General features: G+C 44.2%; 1 protein-coding gene across 1 annotated transcript in view; it reads right to left on the bottom strand.

The window, feature by feature from the left end:
• cd247 (CD247 molecule) overlaps positions 1-26,366 on the bottom strand; it is a 106,002-nt gene that overhangs the window by 19,352 nt on the left and 60,284 nt on the right. The window contains exons 2-3 of the mRNA XM_070892970.1: positions 17,276-17,379; positions 15,788-15,856 (exon numbers count right to left, since the gene is read on the bottom strand). Coding sequence (XP_070749071.1) covers positions 15,788-15,856; positions 17,276-17,379 — 173 coding nt within the window. The remainder of the gene's footprint in view (positions 1-15,787; positions 15,857-17,275; positions 17,380-26,366) is intronic.

Genomic DNA, 26,366 nt, shown 5'->3' with positions numbered 1-26,366 from the left:
TACTCTTATCCTAAGTACGCCACTGAGTTTTTAAATAACTCACAATTACGAGTTGTGCTTCTCTAGCCGTTTGAGGACTTCATTCAATATGTTATGAATTTTCCTATTTGGTGCTGAAATTAGTATGTCATCCAAATAACATACTACCCCTTCAATACCTTCCAAAATCTGATTCATCACCCCTTGGAATATGGCAGGGGCGGAAGACACTCCAAACAGTAGCCTATTAAATTGATATAGGCCTAGATGAGTGTTTATAGTCAAACATGACTTGGACTCCTCATCTAGTTCAAGCTGTAAGTAGGCATTCGTAACATCCAGTTTTGAGAAGATCTGACCACCTGTCAGTGTTGTGAACAAACTTTCTATATTCGGCAATGTATTGGGGACATTACCCTCTCGAACCTGGTTTACGGTTACGTTATAATCACCACACAATCTTACCTTACCATCGGACTTAGGTACAACAACAGTGGGTGTAGCCCAATTCCATCGATCTATCTTACAAATAATGTTCTCAGTCTCTAGTCTTTTGAGATCTTGCTCAACTTTCTCCTTGAGTTGATATGGTACGGAACATGGCTTGTAGTAAACCGATCTAGCGTCCTTCTGTACCGACACTCACCTTGAAGCCTTGGATTGGACTGCCCGTTTCGTAGAACACCTTCGATACTTCTTGATAACCTCATCTGTTGATGAAAATCTCGCTTCCACACAGAAAATCTTACTCCAATCCAGCTTCGGTGAGCTCAAGCAATTTCTTCCTAGTAAGGCAGACTTGACTCCTTTCAATACTATTAGAGGCAAGTTCTGAAATTGAACTTTATATTTCACCGGTACAGTGATACAACCTACCACAGGAATTTTCTCTCCCGAGTAGCCTCGCAGCTCTATCTTGGATTTCTCCAGTTGAAAATCACGCAATTTGTCGCGGTATAGTGACTCCGTACTACACTCACGGATGCACCCGTGTCAATTTCCATTGGTATCTTGAATCCTGCAACATCTATGTGGATTTTGATGCTTTCCGAATCGCTGTCCGTTAACCTCGTGCTCCTGATGACATGTAACTCTAACAGCTCCTCATCCTGTTATTGTTCTTCCATGCTATGTAGTCTCTTGGGATTTCTACTCATAGCTTTGAAAGCTGGTTTACCCTTCAGTCGGCATGCCTTCGCAAGATGCCCAGTCTTCCTGCAGAAGAAACACTCTGCCTTCACGTATGGACAACTTTGAGCCATATGTTGTCCCAGGCACCTATAGCATGACTTCGACGCTCTGTTAGAATTTCCAGTTTCTGAGACCTTGGGCACCCACCATCTTTTACCTTGAACCTGCAGGTGAATTACCTTAGTTGACTGACGACCGTAATTATTATTTCATTCTCGGGAATATTGTTCGGCCATGCCCAACGACCTCTCTGTCTGACAAGCAATCTCAAAAGTCAAGTCATCCGTCGTCAATAACTTCCTTCTGATCGCATCATTTTTCACCCCACACAAACAAAATGATCCCATAATGCTCGGTTTTAAAATTTCCAAAATTACAGTGCATCGATAGCTTTTTTTAATGCTACGATGTAATCACTGATACCTCCATCAGTCTTTTGATTCCGAATCCCGAAACGATAGCTTTCAGCAATTTCTAATGGTTTGGGGTTATAGTGCTGCTCCAGCTTCATTAAAATCGCTTTAAGCGTCGTGTCCTTTGGCTCGTCAGGCACAAGCAGATTTACAAGGGTTTCGTATAATGTCGGACCCGCCTCCGATAAGAAGATCGCTTACGTTCCAACACAGCCCGGTTCTAGACTGCATTGTCTGGAACTTCGATTATGTTATTTGCAGTGAAATACATTTCTAGCCAATCTACGTACACTTTAAAATGTTCACGGTCGTGTCTATATTCCCCCAAATGTCCGATTACACCTGCCATTTTAATCTCTAGCTGTTCAGTGTGCTCTATTCTACCTCGGATTTTGTAGCTTTTTCCAAAGACAGAAACTTCCAAAGTGTCTCTGTCGGCTGGCTGAATCCTTCTCCAACAAAATTTAAGCTTTAAATCATCCAAAAAAAATCCCATCTTGCCGGCAAATGTGATATATTCACAGAGCACAGCACACACAGCTCCTAACATGGCAGGCAGCTCTCTAGGAAGCCTCCAGAAATCTGCCTGGTTCTGTTTAATTATTAACTGTGCAATTGCAGTACACAATATGTCCCCATCCATAATGTGGAGCTACAAACATTACAAGCTTGCAGACATTACACACTCTCATCACCCGGCAGACAGCACAGTGGGAAACTATGAGCTAGATTTTCATGTGGTTTGCGACCGGGTTTTCGCTGCGAAAACCCGGTCGCAAAGCCCGGGTGAGATCCTCCGCTCGTTGTTTGCGCTGGTGATGGGATTTACCGCGGGGGAGAGCTGTGCCAGACATGTAACGATATGGATTGTGTTACTGTCTGAGTTTCGGCACTCTGCTGACCCGTATACTGCGTCCAGAACAGCAACAAAACGTGTCAGTGCAGCCCTGCCAGCAGCGGCAAGTACGAAAACCTGCAAAAAAGGGTAAATTAAAGGTCTTTTTTTGCAGTGATTAGTTAATTAAGGGTCTTGCTAATGTTTTTTTGAATTTCACATATCGCTACCGTTTTCGCTGAAAACCCCCCAAACCCAAAAATCCCAACCCTATGTGTCTGCTCGTTGCGTGTAGTGACATTTTTGAATACATTGATGACGTAGCTGCACACTGAGCAAAGCAATTCTCATCCCGGTGTGTTTTATTAACTCGCTCTTTGAATTTGTATTTCTTTTCTAGAATTATGTTTTTCTTTATGGAAAAATTTCAGCTACCTTTCAAAATGATTTAACTATTTTCCTGCAAGAAGGAAATACAGAGCATGATTTTTGCTATGTCAAAGAATTACAAAATGCAAATGCAGGGATTAAAATAAATTCAGTCTCGGTGAGAAAAGGCTGTAATAAATTCAGCTAAAATAGTCTTGGGGTGAATTGGGTGGTACAGAGGTTAGCACACCATCTTTTCACCTCTGTGGCTGAATTTGGATTCAGCTCCACAATGATGAGTGCGCAATTCCTCTGCTGGCTGTAAAGAATGTGAAATTAATTTCAGCAGCCCCAGTTCCTTGAGTGCCTGTAATTTGAGACAAATTCACACTCTCACAGAATCCTTAAGGTGGCCGCTGGGGTAACTTTAGAACTCTGCCTGAAACAGGCACAGCAAAGCAGCTGTGCCACTCGCCCGAATTCAATCATTTTCATCATCCCTTTGCTTCCTCCGGTTAAACGGGAACCAGTCTGCAATAATGTGTGGCTTTGGGCTCGGATGCTCTTTGGCCACTTGCACCATGTTTGTTTCTGCCCTGCCTAAAGACCAATCACATTCTTAATTAATGTATTTGTTGCAGGTAACCAAAACTGCCTGCTTTTCAACATCTGTTGTTTGCCTCAAAATAAAAATGGACTTTCTACAAACTCACTCCAGCTCGACCCCAGAACGATACTTTTTAATTATTCCAACTAATGCTGAAATATTAAACAAATTGCAGGGATGAGGTTGATCACTGCCTAAGTAAAAAAGATGTCCAAATTTGATCTTAACATATTGCCCGTTATCCTGGTCACCATTTGTTGCATCTGATAGTTGTGGTAATGTAATGGATACTTTTATTTCAGACTCTGGAACATTCTTTCTAGACATAGCATTCAATATAAGATGAGACCTTGGAGTGCAGTTGCTACAAAACACTTGCTCCCATTAGTGAGCCATCTAGTGTTCATTTACCAATTATACAAGTACAATACATATCAGATGACTTGAGACAACACCACGGGAAGGTTTTAGCTGCGGCACATGAAGACACATGCTCATATGTTCAGGGTTTGGTGCCTACGGTGATTGGGTTGCAGAGACACTGCAGTTACTATTCAAGTTCCTAATTTTTAACTGTTGGAACAATGATTTGTGCCATGCAGTGGGAAGATGCTCACAATCCAGGTGTAGAATTTGCAGTGAATTGTGCTGCTCAATGTGCCACTTGAGAGTTCCTGGTACCTGCTGTCTGTCTATCAAGGGCCTGTCAGCTGTCTAATGACTTTCCTCATTAACACTAGGTAAACAGAGACTCTTTAGGGTTGAATTAACTCCAGGATGACGTGGCTGGCCATGGCAGATGGGAATGGAGTTTGCATAAATGAGGTGTGTCCTTATTGGAAAATGTGTGCACATCAGGCAAAGGGAAATTACTCGTGGACTTGTCAGCAATTTGGTTTGGAGACTGTTAAGTGTTGTAATTGATTTCTGCATCAGACACCCACCTAATCAAATAAAAGTGAAATTAGTTTGGTCAACCTCAAGTCACTTAGTGGATACAAGTGCAGATCACAAAACCGCCCGTAGTTCAACACTAATTTGTACCAAACTACTTGTATCATTCAGCATAGCTCATGTGGGAAACAGATTTATCCCACTGGTAACAGATACTCCCCTGTGTCAAAACATTATTGGAGCATTGGAGATTTAGTAAAGGTTTTTAAAATGATGAAGGGTTGGTTTTGAGTGAATAGGGAAAGACTATTTCCTTTGGTTGATGAATCACTGATGAGAGGCTATCAATTTAAAATTAACATTAAAAAAAGCAAGAAACTACCTTAGACAGGTTAGTTGGAGGATGGAATGCTTTGCCACAGGGAATGGTTGAGGCAGAGACCATTGCATCTTTTAAAGGAAAATTAGATAAATATTTGAGGAAGATACAAGAACAGGTCAGTGGGACTTGTTTTGGAGCGATCCAGACATGAACATATGAATTAAAAGCAGGAGGTGGCCATTTGGCCCTTTGAAGCCTGCTCCACCATTCAAGATCATGGTGATCTTCTACCTCGACTCCACTTTCCTGCCCTATTTCCATATCCCTTGATTCCCTTAATAGCCAAAAAATCTATTGATCTCTGTCTTGAATATACTCAAAGACTGAATCTCCACAACCCTCTGGGGTAGAGAATGCCAATGATTCACCACCCTCCGCGTGGAGAAATTTCTCCTCATCTCAAAAGTCCTAAATTGCCGACCCCTTATTTTGAGACTGTGACCCCTGGTTTTCGACTCCCCAGCCAAGGGAAACATCCTCCCTGCATCTACCCTGTCAAGCCCTGTAAGAATTTTGTATGTTTCAATGAGATCACCTCTCATTCTTCTAAACCCTAGAGAATATAGGCCTAGTCTGTTCAATCTCTCCTCATAGGACAATCCCCCCCCCCCCCCCCCCATTCCAGGAATCAGTCTGGTGAACCTTCATTGCACTCCCTCAATGGAAAATATATCCTTCCTTTGGTAGGGAGACCAAAACTGTACACACTGTGCCATAGGGTGGCAGCCTAGGGAGCTCTCCTGCTGAACAACCACCATCTGCTACCATCCGGTAACTTTCCACCCTCGGCCTCCCCCCTCCCACTGACTAAACTTTCCCTAGGCCTAATAGACCCTAATAGGGGGTCTTAAACACTTAAACCCCTACGTTAAACCCAAGCCTGCGAATCCCACAAGATTGGGCCAACTCAGGCTTGCCACCACACCACCCCACCCATCATTGACGACGACCGGGGATCCTTGATCCACGACGACGCTTGGCAAGCAAGTGAGCCTCCAACCAGGCCTTCACTCCTCCAGTGATGGTAGGACTTCACTCCGCCTCCTTCCCCACAGGTGACCGCCTCCTTCAGCGACGATAGGAGCTCTTCCCCTCCTCCAGCACGTGGTGAGCATCATGGCTGTGACCCCCCCCCCGACCCCAGTGGGCCACTGACCCTGCCCCCAGCCAAGTCTCGGACCATCTACCATCAAGGGAGCTACTCAGGGCCGAGCCTGCGGCCAACATCTCGCCGTAGGCAATTAGGCCCATATAGCAGTCTCCAATCGTCTTGGACTCCCTTGCCACTGGATCAAGACCTTGCTCAGCTAAGCCCATGTGGTAGCCAGTGAGCAACGGCCACCCCATGTTAAAAGAACTCCTGCACAGGCATCTTCCACTCCTCTAACATGAAGTTCGGGACCTGGAACGTCAGGACCCTCAAGGACAACTCCAACAGCGACAGGCCGGAACGCCGTACCGCCATAGTTGCCCGGGAACTTGGACGCTTTGAGATCGACATCACCGCCCTAAGCAAGACCTGGCGGGCAGGGCAAGGCCAAGTCAAGGAACAAGGTGGAGGTTACACCATCTTCTGGAAAGGGAAACCAGAGGAAAAACGCCGCCTCCACGGAGTCGGCTTCGCCATCAAAAACGAGCTGATCGACAGCCTCAAAGACTTCCCCTGCGTGGTTAACGATCGCCTCATAACTCTTCAACTCGCCCTATTCCGGAATCAATGCGCCACAGTCATCAGTGCATACACTCGATGCAACAGATGAGACCAAAGAGGGTTTCTACTCCAACTTCCCAAAATCCCTGTCCCGCGTCCCCGCGGACGACAAACTGATCCTCCTCGGTGACTTCAACGCCAGGGTCGGCAAGGCACAGTCCTCTAGGGAGGTGTGATTGGCAGAGAGGGGGTAAGGAAAGCCAAATCCATAGGTACCCTAATCCTGACAAAATGTCTAGAACATGAACTTGTCATCGCCAACACCTTGTTCCACCAGAGGGACAAATACAAGGCATCGTGGCAACTCCCTTGCTTCAAACACTGGCACCTGTTCGACTATGTCATTGTCCGAGCCAGGGATCGCAAGGATTTGCGCATCATCCACGCCATGACAGAGCTGACGACTGCTGGACGGACCACCGCCTAATCCAATCCATCATTGACATCAACATAGCCCCAAAGTGGAGGGAGCAGCCGAAACAGTGTCGCAAAAAAGTCAATGCCAGGACAGTTAAAGACCCAGCTAAGAGAGCCCTATACAGTCAGCTACTCTCAGCTAACCTGGCATGCCTTGATGACCCCGAGACGCAGAATGCCCACAGCGCTTGGTTTGCCCTCCAGGCCTCCATAACCAGTGCCTGCAAGGAGACGCTCGGTCACTCAGCCAGGAAACACCAGGACTGGTTTGATAAGAATGATCAGGAGATCCAAGAGCTAATTGATTGCAATGGCAGGGCATTTCTGAGCCTCAAGCAACAGAGCAACAAAGCAGCATTGAAGACGCCTCAAGGCTGAGGTCCAACAAAAAACCCGGGACCTAAAGAACAGGTGGTGGATGGAGAAAGCACAGGAGATACAGCAGCTGGCCGACAGCCATGATGTGCGAGGATTCTTCATCGCAGTCAAGGCCACTTACGGTCCAGACACCCAAGGCCCCACCCCACTGCTGGCCAAGAACGGGGAAACACTCAAAGACACCGAGGCAGTTGGGGCCCGCTGGAAGGAGCACTTCGAAGATCTCAACCGAGACTCTGCCTTTGACTCGAGCGTTCTTAATTCCATCCCACAGCATACTATCCGCCACCACCTCAGTAAAACCCCAATTCTGCAGGAGGTAGAAAAAGCCATAAGACAGCTTAAGAACAACAAGGCTTCGGGAGCGGGTGGAATCTCTGCTGAGACACAAGTATGGCAAAGAGGCACTACTGGCGCGCATATATGAACTCCTTTCTCTGATCTGGAGGGAAGAGAGCATGTCGGGTGATCTTAGAGATGCAGTGATCATGATCATGTTTAAAAACGGGGACAAGTCCGACTGCGGTAACTACAGAGGAATCTCCCTGTTATCAGCCACTGGGAAAGTCGTCGCTAGAGTCCTCCTCAACCGTCTTCTCCCCGTGGCTGAGGAACTCCTCCCAGAGTCACAGTGCGGATTTCGTCCCCTAAGGGGCACAGCGGTCATGATTTTTGCAGTGCAACAGCTGCAGGGAACAGCACCAGCCCTTATACATAGTCTTCTTCGACCTTACAAAGGCCTTTGACACGGTCAACAGCAAGGGTCGATGGAGTGTACTCCTCCGTTTCGGATGCCCCCAAAAGTTCGGCACCATCCTCCGCCTGCTCCACGACGACATGCAGGCCGTGGTCCTTGCCAACAGATACATTACAAACCCAATCCATGTCCGAACCAGGGTCAAACAGGGCTGCATCAATCTCGATCTTCCTCGTTGCCATGCTCCACCTCACAGTCAACAAGCTCCGCGTTGGAGTGGAACTAAACTACAGAACCAGTGGGAACCTGTTCAACCTTCGCCGTCTCCAGGCCAGGTCCAAGACCACCTCAACCTCTGTTGTTGAACTACAGTACGTGGGCGACGCCTGCGTCTGCACAGACAGAAGCTGAACTCCAGGACATAGTCAACATATTTACTGAGGCGTACGAAAGCATAGGCCTTAAGCTAAACATCAGCAAGACAAAGGTCCTGCATCAGACTGCCCTTACCGCACAGCACTGTCCCCCAGTCATCAAGATCCACGGCGCGGCCCTGGACAACGTAGACCACTTACCATATCTCTGGACCCTTCTATCAACAAGAGCAGGCATTGACTATGAGATCCAACACCATCTCCAGTGCACCAGTGAATCCTTCGACCGCCTAAGGAAAAGAGTGTTTGAAGACCAGGCCCTCAAAACTGCCACCAAGCTCATGGTCTACAGGGCTGTAGTAATGCCCGCCTTCCTGTATGGCTCAAACGTGGACCGTATACAGTAGACATCTCAAGTTACTGGAGAAATACCACCAACGATGTTTCCGCAAGATCCTACAAATCTCCTGGGAGGACAGACGCACCAACATTAGCGTCCTCGACCAGGCCAACATCCCCAGCATCGAAGCACTGACCACACGTGATCAGCTCCGCTGGGCAGGCCACATTGTTCGCATGCCAGACACAAGACTCCCAAAGCAAGCGCTCTACTCGGAACTCCTACACGGCAAACGAGCCAAAGGTGGGCAGCGGAAACGTTACAAGGACATCCGCAAAGCCTCCCTGATAAAGTGCAACATCCCCACTAACATCTGGGGTCCCTGGCCAAAGACCGCCCTGAGTGGAGGAAGCGCATCTGGGAGGGCGCTGAGCACCTTTAGTCTCGTTGCCGAGAGCATGCAGAAATCAAGTGCAGGCAGCGAAAAGAGCGTGCGGCAAACCAGTCCCACCGACCCTTTCCCTTAACGACTGTCTGTCCCACCTGTGACAGGGACTGTGGTTCGCGTATTGGACTGTACAGCCACCTAAGGACTCATGTTAAGAGTGGAAGCAAGTCTTCCTCGATTCCGAGGGACTACCTATGATCTGATTGCAGTAAGACATCTTTACTCTTATACTCAAATCCTCTTGTAATAAAGGCCAACGTACCATTTGCTTTCTTAATTTCTTGTACCTGCATGTTAACTTTGGGATTCGTGTACAGGACACTCGGGTCCCTCTGAACACCACCATGTCCCAATCTCTCACCATTTCAAAAATACTCTGCTTTTCTATTTTTCCTACCAAAAGTGGATAATTTCACATTTCTCCACATTATATTCCATTTGCCATGTTCTTGCCCACTCACTTAGCCTGTCTATATCCCCTTGAAGCCTCTTTGTATCCTCCTCACAACTTACATTCCCACCTAGCTTTGTATCATCAGCAAACTTGGATATGAACTAACTTTTAAAAAAGTTTTAAAACTGTAATCAATAACCAATCTGGAATTGAGGCTATTATTTCCTTATTTAACATTGCACATGTCTGTGCTTTCTAATCAAAAGACTGCAAACCATGTGTCTTGAATCCTGAATTGCAACATAGTTCTTTACTGTTGTAGTCTAGATTGCTCCAAATATTTTTAATCTGTGACTCTTGTCTGATTTGATAGAACTCATTATCATAGGCAGTCCCTCGAATCGAGGATGACTTGCTGCCACGTCAAGAAGTTCACAGATGTTTCAATGAAGGACCTAAAATTCCAGGTCCAGAACTAAATCTTGAAGGGTGGAAGATGCCTGTGTGTGGATTTTTTTTAACGTGTGAGTTTGTCAGAGCTAGGTCTTGGTCCAGTGGCAAGGATTAACCAAGACGACGAGACCAGCTCTGCTGAACGGACCTAGTGCGCACACATTTTGCAGTGTGGGCTGGCCCATGCTGCCCCTGGGCCCTCACCTTTCCTGGGCCCCAAACTTGCGCCTCTCCTCGGCCCCGATCACGTCCCTCTAAAATCTCTCGCCGCTCCTTAGCCCCGACCTCACTGCTCCTGCAGTACCTGCCCACGCTCCAATCACCGACCTGGACCTTGGTGATATCCCTTTTCACTGCCTCAGCTGCAGACTAGGAAAACAACTTTTAATCTTAGGAAGCCAGACGTTCTTGCTGGAAGGTGGGCCTCTTACTAAACTGAAGAGATTTACGATGACAGCTTAAAAAATATTTTTTCTTTACACACAGTGAACTATATCCTGGTGGTATAACTGAGAACACTGCAATTATAGGGGGTGATTTATGTCTAAAAGGCGAATGATCGTGGGACCAATAATATGTGGAGGATTAACCCACCAATTTACTGCTGGCTGACCGGCCATTCCAATTTTCAGGCACACCTCGACTTTAGGTGGCCAAAGCTCTTTCTGGAAACAGGCAAGGGCTTCATTAATATATGCAAATAATTGTCAAAAGATGAAGTTAACACTCGGGTGTAATCTTTGTCTCTACCCTCATTGCTATCACCAGTTCCTCAACCCACACACAAACTACTGGTGGTATGGGGCAGGAGGTGGCCGTTTCCAGCGGTATTTGAAAGGATCCCTAGCTGCAGTAAGGGAAAGCTGGAAGTCAGTCTGGCGCTCAGTGTAGGGTTTCCAACCCTCCAGCTTTGGGCAGGAGTCCACCGGAATGGGCGATTGGTCTCCTGAGCACTGCTGCTGGCGATGGGCGAAACGGTCCATGAGTACATGGTTCACGCATGCGCAGTGCCCCAGCTGTTGTGGCTTCCAATCAAACCGCAGTGGCTGCTGGTCCCCCGCTATTTGGAATGCATTGCTTCATTGCTGGTTGTGAAGATGGTGGCATCAGCGCCAATGAAAATCACCTGGAAACTGAGTCCAGAGAGAGCAACTGGGAAAGGGAGAGAGCGAGAGAACAGCACAAACTGGGGGAGGGAGGGAGGGGAAGAGCGAGAGAGAGAGAGAGAGAGAGACAGAAACAGAATATAGGGGAGAGAGAAAATGACACAACCTGCGAGACGGAAAGAGAGCAACACAAATGGCGGGAGGGAGAGAGAAATAAACTGCTGGAGGGAGAGAGAGAGTGCAAGACAAAGTGGGGAAGGGAGTGAGAGAGCAACACAAATTGAGGGTGGGGGGTGGGGGGGGGAAGAGGAGAAAGAGTAGCTGTGGTCGTCTGTGAATGGAATTGGGTGTAGTTTTGGCTTTATTTACTATTTTTTTAAACTTGATGTGTATTGTAAAAACTCTAAAATTGTATAAAAACTTTAATTAGAAATTACTTATCGATGATTATTTTGTTGAATCAATAGAATGTACTTGGTGTTTCTCATTGCGGTTGCGATATGTGCGCACACAATGATGCTGTAGAAACATCACGTAGTTTTTATTTGAACATTACTTATCCTTAAATCTTTGTGTTCTTTCTTTGATAAATTGTTACTAATTTCGCTATTAAAACAAAAAGTCAAATTTTATTCAAGGCTTGGTGATACTAAGGTACATAAGAATTAGGAGCAGGAGTAGGCCATACTGCCCTTCGAGCCTGCTCCGCCATTCAATAAGATCATGGCTGATCATCTACCTCAATGCCACTTTACTGCCCCATTCCCAAATCGCTTAATTCCTCTGGAGTCCAAACATCTATCCCAGCCTTGAATATACTCAATGACTGAGCATCCACAGCCCTCTGGGGCAGAGAATTCCAATGATTCACAACCTTCTGAGTAAAGAAATTCCTGCTCATCTCCGTCTTAAAAGGCTGGCCCCTTATCCTGAGACTTTGCCTCCTAGTTTTAGACACTCCAGCCAGGGGAAAGAATCTCTCAACATCTACCCGGTCAATCCCCCTCAGAATCTTATGTTTCAATGGGATCACCTCTCATTCTTCTAAACTCCAGTGCTTATAGGCCCAATCTACTCGATCTCTCAGTGTCAGCTGTGGCTCAGTGGGTAGCTCACTCGCCTCTGAGGCAGAAGGTTGTAGGTTCAAGTCCCATTCCAGGAACTTGAGCACACAAATCTAGGCTGACACTTCAGTGCAGTGCTGCACTGTCGGAATTGCCGTCTTTCGGATGAGACGTTAAACTGAGGCCTCGTCTGCCCTCACAGGTGGACGTAAAAGATCCTATGGCACTATTTCGATGAAGAGCAGGTGAGTTATCCCCGATGTCCTGGACAATATTTATCCCTCAATCAACATAAAAACAGATTATCTGGTCATTACATTGCTGTTTGAGAGAGTTTGCTGTGTGCAAGTTGGTTGCCGCGTTTCCCTCATTACAACAGTGACTACACTCCAAAAGTACTTCATTGGCTGTAAGTGCTTTGAGACATCTGGTGGCCATGAAAGGTGCTATATAAATGCAAGTCTTTATTTTCTTTTTATAAGACAACCCTCCCAACCCAGGAAAGGTAAATGCAAAAACATTGCAAACAGTGGGCAAATGTCCTGTGATTAATTAACGCATCAGTCGTGTCATGTGTACCTCCATGTTTGTGTATTTTGAGCCTTAAGCAATTCCAATATTTATTTCCTTGCTGTGGTTGGTGCTGCCACTATAACAACAACAACTTGTATTTATATAGCACCTTTATCATAGTAAAATGTCCCAAGGCGCTTCATGGAAGCGTTGTCAAATTTGACACTGAGCCGCATGAGAGATTGGGGCAGAAGCTTGGTCAAAGAGGTGGTTTTTAAGGAGCGTCTTAAAGGAGGAAAGAGAGGTAGAGAGACAGAGAGGGTTAGGGAGAGCCCAGGCAGCTTAAGGCACAGCCACCAATGGTGAAGGGATTAAAATTGAGGATGTGCAAGAGGCCAGAATTGGAGGGGCACAGATATCGCGGAGGATTGTAAGGCTGGAGGAGGTTATGGAGATGGGGAGGGGCGAGGCCATGGAGGAATTTGAAAACCTGGATGAGAATTTTAAAATCGAGGCATTGCTTAACTGGGAGCCAATGTAGGTCAGTGAACACAGGGGTGATGGGTGAACGGGACATGGTGCAAATTAGGACTCGGGCAGCAGAGTTTTGGATGAGCTTAAGTTTACCGAGGGTGGAAGATGGGAGGCCAGCCAGAAGTGCGTTGGACTAGTCAAGTCTAGCGGTTATAAAGGTATGGATGAGGGCTTCAGCAGCAGATGAGCTGAAGCATGGGTGAAGTAGGGCGATGTTATGGAGGTGGAAATAGGTCGTCATAGTGATGGCATGGATATGTGGTCAGAAGCTCATCTCGGGGCCAAATACTACACCAAGGTTGCAAATAATCTGGTTTAGTTGCCAGGGAGAGGGATAGAGTTGGTGGCTAGGGAACAGAGTTTGTAGTGGGGACCCAAGACAATGGCTTCGGTCTTCCCAATATTTATTTGGAAGAAATTTCTGCTCATCCAGTACTGGATGTCAGACAAGCAATCTAACGATTTATAAACCGTGGCGGGGTCGAGAGCGGTGGTGGTGGTGGTGAGATACAGCTGGCTGTCGTCAGCGTACATGTGGAAACTGACGTATTTTCAAATGATTTCGCTGAGGGGCAGTATGTAGATGAGAATATAAAATGCTCCTCTTTAAGATGCTGCCATAGGCTTATCAAGATCAGCTGGATTTCCTGCCTTCCCAATCGGTGAGCTGCCTATAAGGAGCACAGTTAGCACTGGCAGCTCACTGACTACTTGTTAATGATGCCTGATTACAAAAATTGATCAGGCCTCCCAGTGAGGTGGACATCCTGCCCGATATGCCCCTGAAACATTAAACGCCCCCATAGTTTCAACCATTATGAAGCTCCTCTGCAAGGCTTTCTATCATACAGAATTATACTTTGTCAAATTTGAATGCTGAGCACATTGAAGAATTTGAGAAATGTACAGAATACTTTTGTACTTCTCCAACTAAACTAAATGAAATTCAATTTATTTTAAAGTGTCAACATTGAACTATTCCTCCACATTATGTCTTAAGCTTTTACATCAATGATTTTCAGAAAATTTCAGTCTCAACTGCGACTGATCATTAACAACTTACAATTATTAAATCACACATCCCTATATGCAAAGATTAAAAAAAAAATGTTTAAATCTCTGGTATGAATTTCCTCCTCACTCCCCCAAGACTCTAAGGATAAAAGACCGCACACCTACGGGAGTGAAAAAGGACAGTTTCACTCTGTTATTACTGTGTTGCCAAAACGCTTCAGCCATTTCAGAGATTCAAACAGTAATGGGATGGGGATTTGTGAGGAGATTTTTATTGGTAGAGAGAGGGTAAACAGTGAAAGATATAAATCTATTTCTGGCTTCTTCCAAGAAAATGGATTTGTATTTGTTAACCTTTGTTACCTTTCGTCTAATTAATTTCGCTGCCAAATATTGCCAATGATGGTCTGAACATGCATTTGTCCTACATTCATCCAGACCCATCTCCAAAATAGTGAGTACCATTTGCAGAAAAGATGAGTGATTTGTGGATGACCAGCAACTGGACACTGACCACCTCAGTGTACACCTCAGTACACAAGCTTTAGACCTTCAGTAGTGGTGCAAACAATTTTTTCACTATGTCGGTATAAATGGGTCATTCTCCGGTTGGCAAACAGTAACTAGTGGGGTGCCGCAGGGATCAGTGCTGGGACCTCAACTATTTACAATCTATATTAATTACATGGATGAAGGGACTGAGTGTAATGCAGCCAAGTTTACTGATGATACAAAGATGGATGGGAAAGCAAATTGTGAGGACACAAAAAATCTGCAAAGGGATATAGACAGGCTAAGTGAGTGGGCAAAAATTTGGTGCATGGGGTATAATGTGGGAAAATGTGAGGTTATCCACTTTGGCAGAAAAAATAGAAAAGCAAATTCTAATTTAAATGGAGAAAAATTGCAAAGTGCTTCAGTACAGAGGGACCTGGGGGTCCTTGTGCATGAAACACAAAAAGTGAGTATATGCAGGTACAGCAAGTAATCAGGAAGGCAAATGGAATGTCGGCCTTTATTGCAAGGGGGATAGAGTATAAAAGCAGAGAAGTCCTGCTACAACTATACAGGGTATTGGTGAGGCCAAACCTGGAGTACTGCCTGCAGTTTTGGTCTCTATTTAAGGAAGGATATACTTGCATTGGAGGCAGTCCAGACAAGGTTCACTAGGTTGAATCTGGAGATGAGGGGGTTGACTTATAAAGATAGGTTGGGACTATACACATTGGAGCTCAGAAGAATGAGAGGTGATCTTATCGAAACATATAAGATAATGAGGGGGCTCGACAAGGTGGATGCAGAGAGGATACTTCCACTCATAGTGGAAACTAAAACTAGGTGGCATAGTCTCAGAATAAGGGGTCGCCCATTTAAAACTGAGATGAGGAGGAATTTCTCTGCCCTGAAAGCTGTGAAGGCTGAATCATTGAATATATTTAAGTTGGAGATAGACAGATTTATGAGGGAATAAAGGGCTATGTGGAGTGAGCAGGAAGTGGAACGGAGTCCATGATCAGATCAGCCATGATCCTATTGAATAGTGGAGCAGGCTCGAGAGGTCAAATGGCCTACTCCTCCCATTTCTTATGTTCTTATGTCACAGGGTGTCAGATCTAATAAATTGGACAACACAGCAACAGTTTAAATGTAACCAATTCAATAAAATATACTTACTTGATATTGGTCATCTATATTCGGTTGGTCTGCAGGACTATCTTCAGGTTTACTTTTTACCTTGGTCAGCTTTGAAAACAAAATAAAGGACATTTTGCAAAAATGAATTTCATTTTTCAATCCCATTGCCTGCTCCCAATATATTACTGATAAGAATAACCAACAGAATTCCCACACTACAAGAAATTACAAACCAGGTTTTTCAGTTTGCCTTTGTGCGATGAGAAACCTGTATCAAGACATCCACAGTCTCCCATATAGTTGCCAATAGTTACCAATCTCAGCCTTGCTCAAGTGGGAAGGTGCTACTCATGCACTTTTCCAAAAGGTGGTGGAGGGAATCTGAAACTTTATTTCAATCAGAGCATTTTCCTACTACTCGCCACAGCCAGCATAAGAGGCAAGAGGTCACCTGTTTGCCCTTTCAACCCAGTTCATGTGTGGCCCGTGGAGTGTTGAAAGGATAATTTTAAAAATGAATTGGGAAATTACAAAAACAAGTGCATGCATACACAGATATCCTGCATCAACAATGTATTGTGTGCACAGGACATTTTTCAACAAAAATGTTAGAAAAGTCTCCAAATATTAATTTATTTGTGAATGGTAATAAATAAATGCCATAATTGGACTTGCAAGCAAGAGAAACCATAAGGAGCTAAGGACTAAATATTATTTTTATTGACACTAGTGCTATTTCTATAGTAAAGTGGTAAAATTAATGTGCTAATCATCGTGGAATGATTATGCAGTCCTTTGTGTGCTAACTTGTCAAATTTTTATGATCTGCACCAGGAAGGGAACATCATGATCCCATAGGTGAATGGACAATCTTCCCACTACTTGTTTTTAAACAAATGTAGTGTTAATCTGTGAGGGATAAATGTTCTTTCTGTGCTAGTTAAGGCCACGGATGTCTCATTCTAAGGAAAACAAAAGGTCCAGCTCTAATAATTCTTGCTGCAATAGAGAAAAAAAGAAAAATGTATCTCATTTAAAAAATAATGCCTTATATCTCTAGGGGCATGTTCACATTGTGTGCCTATCCATGGAGCTCCTGTGAGCGAGTTTGTTACTTGTTCAATTTTAAATGTTTTTGCTGTGTAAAGTTAGATTACCAAAATAACTTGAGAGCCCACCCCCTGGGCAATTTCCTAGTCTGCATGGTATTCAGTCTGGAAACTTCTTGGGTGGGAAATCATGGATGCTGTGTCCTACCACTCAATGCTACAGCACATTGATACATCTACATCTAGACCATGGCACACACTGGAACTCCAAGCATACTGCACATGCATCACTGGAATAGGGTTGACTGATTTGCTCCCCATACAGTTTTAGACCTATGTATACGAGGAAGAATTACATTAATGGCATGGAGTGACCTGGAGTCCTATGCATTGTAACACTATCCCTCTATATATAACAAATATACAATTTATGGTTCCCTTGAAACTCAACAGTTAAATATAATGATAAATGACTTACCCTCAGTTTAAGGTAGAGAGCAGTGATTATAATTCCATACACAAAGAGAATTCCATCCAGAATGTAACACAACTTAGGGTCATTCAGGTCCATACCATCGGCATCTGTCAAGATGGAAAACAAAAAGCTCTGTCAACCATTTTTGCAAGTATTTTATTTGATATCTGGATCCTTCTTCACTAATACTGCCCAGGTATCCTGTCAGTGTTCAGTTTGCACCCAATTGCAATGCAATTGCATTTCATTTGAATATTGAAAGCTAATTTGGTGAATGTGGTAATTCAGTTGATAATTCTTGGTTCAATATCAGGTGTAATCAGTTGATCATAGTGATAATGTTGGCGATCTCTGATGGTCAAAATGCAGTAAGATACAAAAGAGACTAAATTTGTCATTTCTAAAAATAAGGTAAAAACAAGGATTGTTTGTGGAGGTATGCACATGAAAATGTTCTCCATCATGGTGCAGGGCAAGCTTGATGGACCAGTTGGTCTTTTCCTGCCTGTCAATTTTGTATGTTCCTACTTCCACATTTGTAATATTGTCTACTTCTTCCCCCATGTCACCTGACTGCTACTGAAACCCTAATTTATGCTAGTCACCAAACTCAACTATTCCAATGTTCTCCAGAACAGTCTCCTGTCCTCTGCAAACTTCAGTTCATCCAAAACAATCCTGCCTGCGTCTTATCCTGCAGTAATCGCACTCGCCCATCACTCCTATTCTTGCTGACCTACAGTAGTTCCCAGTTCCCCAATGTCTGAAATTTAACATTCTCATCCTCGTGTTTAATTCCCTACAGGACCGTGACCATTCTAATCTCTAACCTCCTCTGAACTCTCTCTTTCTCTAACTCTGGCCTCTCACGTACTCCTCCCCACTTCACCTCATCATTGGCGACCATGTCTTCAGCTACCTCAGTCCTATGCTCTGGAATTCACTCCCTCAACTGCTCTGCCTATCCTTTTTCCTCTACTTCTTTAACTCATTCCTTAAAACCCATCTCACTGATCAAGGACTTGATCACCCCTCCTAATATCTCCTTTGGCTTGGTGTCCATTTTTCTGTTTGCATCTTTGTGAAACACTTTGGGATGTTTTTTCTACATTAGAGGTGCTTACTTGTATGCCAGTTGTTGTTGATAAAGTTATTTGGTTTCTTCATTTAGATATTTGCTAGTTTTCTCAATTATTGCTTTCAATTTCAAAGTTGCACAAAGAAAATTATATTTTACAGAAGAACTCCCTGATCGTCTTTGAATAGTACAATGAGATATTTTCCGTCTACCTGAACGGGCAGATAGTGAGCCAGACTGTGTGCCAGGAATTGTTCTCTTGGATCCTCCGGTGGCATGTGGCTCCTGGCACAATTCCAGCTCCCACCCACCAGCCACATTGTCACTGCTGCCAGTTTCAGACAGGAGGAAGACCTGAACAATTCAAAGGAGTCCCAGGAGTTAAAATGGCCCTGGTCTCATGCCAAGCAGTCAGTGGGGGACTCCCGCCTAGCCGGCAAACACTACCCACTCTAAACGCGCCATGAGTTAAAATCGGGGCTAATATCTCCAACTCTGTGCTTTGTATTCAGAAATTCAAATGCAGTGTTACCCATCACTTCTAGAAACTAGAAGTGTTTAGAAACATAGAAACATAGAAAATAGGTGCAGGAGTAGGCCATTCGGCCCTTCTAGCCTGCACCGCCATTCAATGAGTTCATGGCTGAACATTCAACTTCAGTACCCCATTCCTGCTTTCTCACCATACCCCTTGATCCCCCTAGTAGTAAGGACCTCATCTAACTCCTTTTTGAATATATTTAGTGAATTGGCCTCAACAACTTTCTGTGGTAGAGAATTCCACAGGTTCACCACTCTCTCGGTGAAGAAGTTCCTCCGCATCTCGGTCCTAAATGGCTTACCCCTTATCCTTAGACTGTGACCCCTGGTTCTGGACTTCCCCAACATTGGGAACATTCTTCCTGCATCTAACCTGTCTAACCCCGTCAGAATTTTAAATGTTTCTATGAGGTCCCCTCTCATTCTTCTGAACTCCAGTGAATACAAGCCCAGTTGATCCAGTCTTTCTTGATAGGTCAGTCCCGCCATCCCGGGAATCAGTCTGGTGAACCTTCGCTGCACTCCCTCAATAGCAAGAATGTCCTTCCTCAGGTTAGGAGACCAAAACTGTACACAATACTCCAGGTGTGGCCTCACCAATGCCCTGTACAACTGTAGCAACACCTCCCTGCCCCTGCCCTTGCTATGAAGGCCAACGTGCCATTTGCTTTCTTAACTGCCTGCTGCACCTGCATGCCAACCTTCAATGACTGATGTACCATGACACCCAGGTCTCTTTGCACCTCCCCTTTTCCTAATCTGTCACCATTCAGATAATAGTCTGTCTCTCTGTTTTTACCACCAAAGTGGATAACCTCACATTTATCCACATTATACTTCATCTGCCATGCATTTGCCCACTCACCTAATCTATCCAAGTCGCTCTGCAGCCTCACAGCATCCTCCTCGCAGCTCACACTGCCATCCAACTTAGTGTCATCCGCAAATTTGGAGATACTACATTTAATGCCCTCATCTAAATCATTAATGTACAGTGTAAACAGCTGGGGCCCCAGCACAGAACCTTGCGGTACCCCACTAGTCACTGCCTGCCATTCTGAAAAGTCCCCATTTACTCCTACTCTTTGCTTCCTGTCTGACAACCAGTTCTCAATCCATGTCAGTACACTACCCCCAATCCCATGTGCTCTAACTTTGCACATCAATCTCTTGTGTGGGACCTTGTCGAACGCCTTCTGAAAGTCCAAATATACCACATCAACTGGTTCTCCCTTGTCCACTCTACTGGAAACATCCTCAAAAAATTCAAGAAGATTTGTCAAGCATGATTTCCCTTTCACAAATCCATGCTGACTTGGACCTATCATGTCACCTCTTTCCAAATGCACTGCTATGACATCCTTAATAATTGATTCCATCATTTTACCCACTACCGATGTCAGGCTGACCGGTCTATAATTCCCTGTTTTCTCTCTCCCTCCTTTTTTAAAAAGTGGGGTTACATTGGCTACCCTCCACTCGATAGGAACTGATCCAGAGTCAATGGAATGTTGGAAAATGACTGTCAACGCATCCACTATTTCCAAGGCCACTTCCTTAAGTACTCTGGGATGCAGTCCATCAGGCCCTGGGGATTTATCGGCCTTCAATCCCATCAATTTCCCCAACACAATTTCCCGGCTAATAAGGATTTCCCTCAGTTCCTCCTCCTTACTAGACCCCCCGACCCCTTTTATAACCGGAAGGTTGTTCGTGTCCTCCTTCGTGAATACCGAACCAAAGTACTTGTTCAATTGGTCCGCCATTTCTTTGTTCCCCGTTATGACTTCCCCTGATTCTGACTGCAGGGGACCTACGTTTGTCTTTACTAACCTTTTTCTCTTTACATATCTATATGTTATGAGGAAAGAACTGATTTTATCAATGGTGCAATTTGCCTGAAACCTTTGTGCTCCCAGCAACTGCAAGGATCCTTGTGTCAGGTGCCTCCTGCTGTCATATAAGATAGAAACCCCGAGAGCCCTGCTCTGCATGTTGGGGCAGAGCTTTTACTCAGTCATCTGCCTTAAGTCTGACCCTGTCTTCAAATTCCAAGGAATTGAAGATGGGGTCATTTGCATAATAAAGGCAGGTGTCCATGCTATTTACAATACTACTGTGGTGTCTGTCTCTCAGGACACACGGATTTCAGAATGGCACCTTGCTGTCCTGTCAGAGGGGCACATATTCATCTGGCCTCAGTTACCACGGTTTGAAATTTAAAGTTTTAGCTGTGCCATTGATGATGTGCAGCTCTCCTAACAGCAATTAATCTTTCTGGTTGTTTGCCATTTTGGCTATGGCATTGTGGGCCCACATACAGCAGTTGTGCAACAAATATGCTTGCTTGCTGTTGGCCGTTTGCTGGGCAGAACTGAGAATTTCCGGTGGAGATTGTCATCCTGCCAGAGCTACTTCTAAAAGTGAGGTTACAACGGAGGCAGTGAAAGTGCCTATACCCCAGTTGATATTTCTCTAAGTGGCCAAGAAACTCAGCAGAAATGGGTTCTGTGCCAATATACGCTCCCCGTCCCGATTACGTCTATTCCATTCCATAAACGGGCAGAATTTCTAGGGGTATTTATCTAAGTTTACAAACCTCTGTCGTTATTTTTTAAACTTTCAACAGGATCTGATATAGACAAAAGCAGAATACTCTGGATGCTGAAAATCTAAAATAAAAACAAGAAATGCTAGAAATACTCAGCAGGTCAGGCAGCATCTGTGGAAAGAGAAAGTTAATGTTTCAAAACGTTAACTCTGTTTCTCTCTCCACGGATGTTGCCTGACCTGCTGAGTATTTCCACCATCTTCTGTTTTTATTTCTGATATAGACAATACTTTTTTAGATTAAATTGCACACTTTTCTTTTCCCTTTCTGCCCTTTTCACGTTATTTCTACATTTTCTATTTCAAGAAGTGATTCTCAAATATTTTTAAGTTGGGCACCACCATTTCAAACTTTTTCCAGGTAGGCTACACCAAAACATTATCGTAGCCTATCATGCCGACCTAGCTAAGGAAAGTGGTACCGATAAGTCTACAAACATGCCTTTAATTCTGTCTCTTTCTATTCCTCCTTTCCTTCTGCTTTTTCTTTCTTCCAGTTTCTTTCTTTCCTTCTTCCCTCTGCTTTTCTCCAATTTCTATCTCCTTTTCTTGTTTCTCCCCCTTCCAAATGTTTTTCTCACTCATTCACTTCTGATTCTCCTCTTTCTTTCATTCCTTCTCTTTTCTGCTGAGTGGAGACTGCAGGAATGGGGCGGAAGTAGACGAGAACCCCTCAAGAAGCACCGAGAACAGACTGAGCAAGTTTGAGCCATCAAAAGAGTTCGCAGAGAGTGGGAATGAATGGGTTCGAGCCACTGAACCAAAGAGAGTAGTCATCTGAACTTCAGAAGGGGAGAAACTGTCAAAAGATAATTAAATGTGTGTGGGTCTTTGCTGAGGGGAGGAGGTTAATGTGGGCTATAGCCAAATGATAAGAACCGCTACACAACCACTGCAGTATCAGCATTATTCAAATTAAATGTATATTTAGACAGTTGATTCAGGTTCTTCCAGCCTGTTGCCATGCTCTGTCTGCACGTGCTTCATGACCCAACAGTTTGAGAGCTGGTGCTCTACAAACAGTGAAGTGTAAAATATAGTTGTTCACTTGAAATTTCTCTCTCCTCACTAACTTATCTTTCTTTTCATCCTCTGACCAAAGCCAACATCTAGCAATCTAGCTTCTATAGATATGTGAAGAGAAAATGATTAGTGAAGACAAATGTAGGTAGGTCTCTTGCAGTCAGAATCAGGTGAATTTATAATAGGGAACAAAGAAATGGCAGACCAATTGAACAAATACTTTGGTTTTGTCTTCACTAAGGAAGACACAAATAACCTTCCGGAAATACTAAGAGACCGAGGGTCTAGTGAGAAGGAGGAACTGAAGGAAATCCTTTATTAGTCAGGAAATTGTGTTAGGGAAATTGATGGGATTGAAGGCCGATACATCCCCAGGGCCTGATAGTCTGCATCCTAAAGTACTTAACGAAGTGGCCTTAGAAATAGTGGACGCATTGGTGGTCATTTTCCAAAATTCTATAGACTCTGGATCAGTTCCTATGGATTGGCGGGTAACTAATATAACCCCATTTTTTAAAAAAGGAGGGAGAGAGAAAACACGGAATTATAGACTGGTTAACCCGACATCGGTAGTGGGGAAAATGTTGGAATCAATTATTAAAGATGAAATAGCAGCGCATTTGGAAAGCAGTGATAGGATCGGTCCAAGTCAGCATGGATTTATGAAAGGGAAATCATGCTTGACAAATCTTCTAGAATTTTTTGAGGATGTAACTAGTAGAGTGGACAAGGGAGAACCTTTGGATGTGGTGTAGTTGGACTTTCAAAAGGCTTTTGACAAGGTCCCACACAAGAGATTAGTGTGCAAAATTAAAGCACATGGTATTGGAGGTAATGTATTGATGTGGATAGAGATCTGGTTAGCAGACAGGAAGCAAAGAGTAGGAATAAACGGGTCCTTTTCAGAATGGCAGGCAGTGACTAATGGAGTATTGCAAGGTTCAGTGTTGGGCCCCCAGCTATTTACAATATACATTAATGATTTGGACAAAGGAATTGAATGTAATCTCTCCAAGTTTGCAGATGACACTAAGCTGGGTGGCAGTGTGAGCTGTGAGGAGGATGCTAAGAGGTTGCAGGGTGACTTGGACAGGTTAGTTGAGTGGGCAAATGCATGGTAGATGCAGTATAATGTAGATAAATGTGAGGTTATCCACATTGGTGGCAAAAACAGGAAGGCAGAATATTATCTGAATGGTGACAGATTAGGAAAAGGGGAGGTGCAACGAGACCTGGGTGTCATGGTACATCAGTCATTGAAAGTTGGCATGCAGGTACAACAGACGGTGAAGGCGGCAAATGGCATGTTGGCCTTCATAGCGAGAGGATTTGAGTATAGGAGCAGGGAGGTCTTACTACAGTTGCACAGGGTCTTGGTGAGGTCACACCTTGAATATTGTACACAGTTTTGGTCTCCTAATCTGAGGAAGGACATTCTTGCTATTGAGAGAATGCAGCGAAGGTTCACCAGACTGATTCCCAGGATGGCAGGACTGACATATGAGGAAAGATTGGATCGACTAGGCTTATATTCACTGGAATTTATAAGAATGAGAGGGGATCTCATAGAAACATATAAAATTCTGATGGATTGGACAGGTTAGATGCAGGAAGAATGTTCCCAATGTTGAAGTCCAGAACCAGGAGTCACAGTCTAAGGATAAGGGGTAAGCCATTTAGGACCGAGATGAGGAGAAACTTCTTCACTCAGAGTTGTGAACCTGTGGAATTCTCTACCACAGAAAGTTGTTGATGCCAGTTCGTTAGATATATTCAAAAGGGAGTTAGATGTGGCCCTTACGGCTAAAGGGATCAAGGGGTATGGAGAGAATGCAGGAATGGGGTACTGATGTTGCATGATCAGCCATGATCATATTGAATGGTGGTACAGGCTCGAAGGGCTGAATGACCGACTCGTGCACCTATTTTCGATGTTTCTATGTCACCCTCCTGTACCTCACCAAATGACCATTATTCAAGTGTGAACCTTAGCGTTGAGTGGCAGCAGACTATTCAACTGCAGAGTCATCTCAGCCGAGACCAAGCCCGTCCACGCATAAGAATTCCAACAGAAATCACTGGATATTGCTGCCTGATTGTCTCTTCCCTAAACCAGGAGTGTTGAGGCTAATTGTGGCGCTTACCTTCAGCCCAACCCAGATCAGCTAACTCAGAAAAGTTTGGCTCAGCAAATAACTTGATATAAGCCCGCTAAGTCAGAAATGTATTTCTATTCTTGAAATCAATTGTGCATTGTCCTTAGGAAACACATTGAGATGCTGATGGATACTGTAATAATTGGGAAGGGTTGTTTATTTTTGATGGCCTCTGAGTTTATTGAACCACCAAAAGATAAATCTACGGCACTGAATTTCCACACTGTTCTCCCACTGTAAATGTGGCGGAATCCCTTGAGAAACTGCATAAACAACCAATTTTAGTCTTTTACACTATTTCTCTGAGGAAGGGAGTCTGCTGATCTGATCTGCTGAAAATTCCTGCAGAAATTCTAGGCCTCCAAAACTTCGGGCTTAGAAATGACAGATGATAATTTTGGTCAATAGCTGTAAAAGAGCCAAATTGAATGTCATGTGAAGGATTTTCATAATATATGAATCAGGAGATTAAACTGCAAGCTTATATTCTTTGGGACAAATTTTAAGAAGGGAAGCTGTTGTTCAGAGAGTTTCTGGCCTTATTTCTTTCCATATGAACATGTGTGAGAGACTGTCCTATGCACTGATAGATGTTTATTGTTGTTTTCCATTGGGTTGATTTTTTTATGCTTTTACTTAAAAGAAACATGATTATGTAACCTTAAATGCATATAGCCGTATCTGAATTTGCTGATTGCTGTTTATGTAATGCTGCAGAATGTCACTGTACTGCTACTTACTGGCTCCTTGTCCGTCAGGGCAGGATGAAGTTTGTTGTAAATGTTTCAGTAGAGCCAATCTGCCCTTCAGCCAGCTTCAAAGTGTGTGTGTGTTTGGGGTGAGTTCACCCTCTGTACAACAACCTTATTAAAGCAAAGAGTCAAATTCCAAAACTGTAGTCCTGTTAGCATTGGATTGAGCTTCCTTCTTACAGTTTATGACATCACTTAAATCCCTCAATTAAATAATCTCTGAATCAGTCAGCTATTCATTATTGTATATAAAACCTTGGCAAATATTCATTTTGAATAAATACTGTCAGCAACATCAATATAGGGTAATTGACATTGCACAAATGAGACACATATCTAGTGGTTATATGATTGGGGAACATATACTTTCAAAGCTGTTCAGGAAACTCGAACAATAGGTTTTTCAGACTCAACCAACCACATCCTTTTAGAAAATAATAGCGTTATGGGCTCCTGAACTGCTAGTCTTTTTAATTTGTGGTCCTTTATGTAAACCTGTCCATCAGAGTGGCCGGAAATGCAGGGTCAGTATATTTAGCTGACTGTTGCACTCTAACAGCTAGACCATGTTAGCAGTAGGTCTAGATATACAGCTTTCATCTGCATATGTTCATACTTAGAATCATTGAATCATACAGCACAGAAGGGGCCATTCGGCCCATCATGCATGTGCCGGTTCTTTTGAGAGCTACCCAATTAGTCCCAGCTCCTTGCTCTTCCCCGCCCCCCGCCCCCCCATCGTCTTAGAGTTTCTCCCCCCCCACCCCCCCCTTCAAGTATTTATCTAATTCCATTTTGAAAGATACTATTGATTCTGCTTTTTCACCACACTTTGTGTAAAACAATTCTCCTCATCTCCTCTCTGGTACTTTTGGCAATTACCTTAAATCTGTGTCCTCTGGTTACTGACCCTGCTGCCAGTGGAAACCGTTTCT

The sequence above is a fragment of the Pristiophorus japonicus genome, chromosome 11, assembly GCF_044704955.1.
Source record: "Pristiophorus japonicus isolate sPriJap1 chromosome 11, sPriJap1.hap1, whole genome shotgun sequence".
NCBI classification, from domain to species: domain Eukaryota; kingdom Metazoa; phylum Chordata; class Chondrichthyes; family Pristiophoridae; genus Pristiophorus; species Pristiophorus japonicus.
The sequence above is the reverse complement of the archived record's forward strand: the minus strand, read 5'-3'. Positions and strand labels throughout refer to the sequence as shown.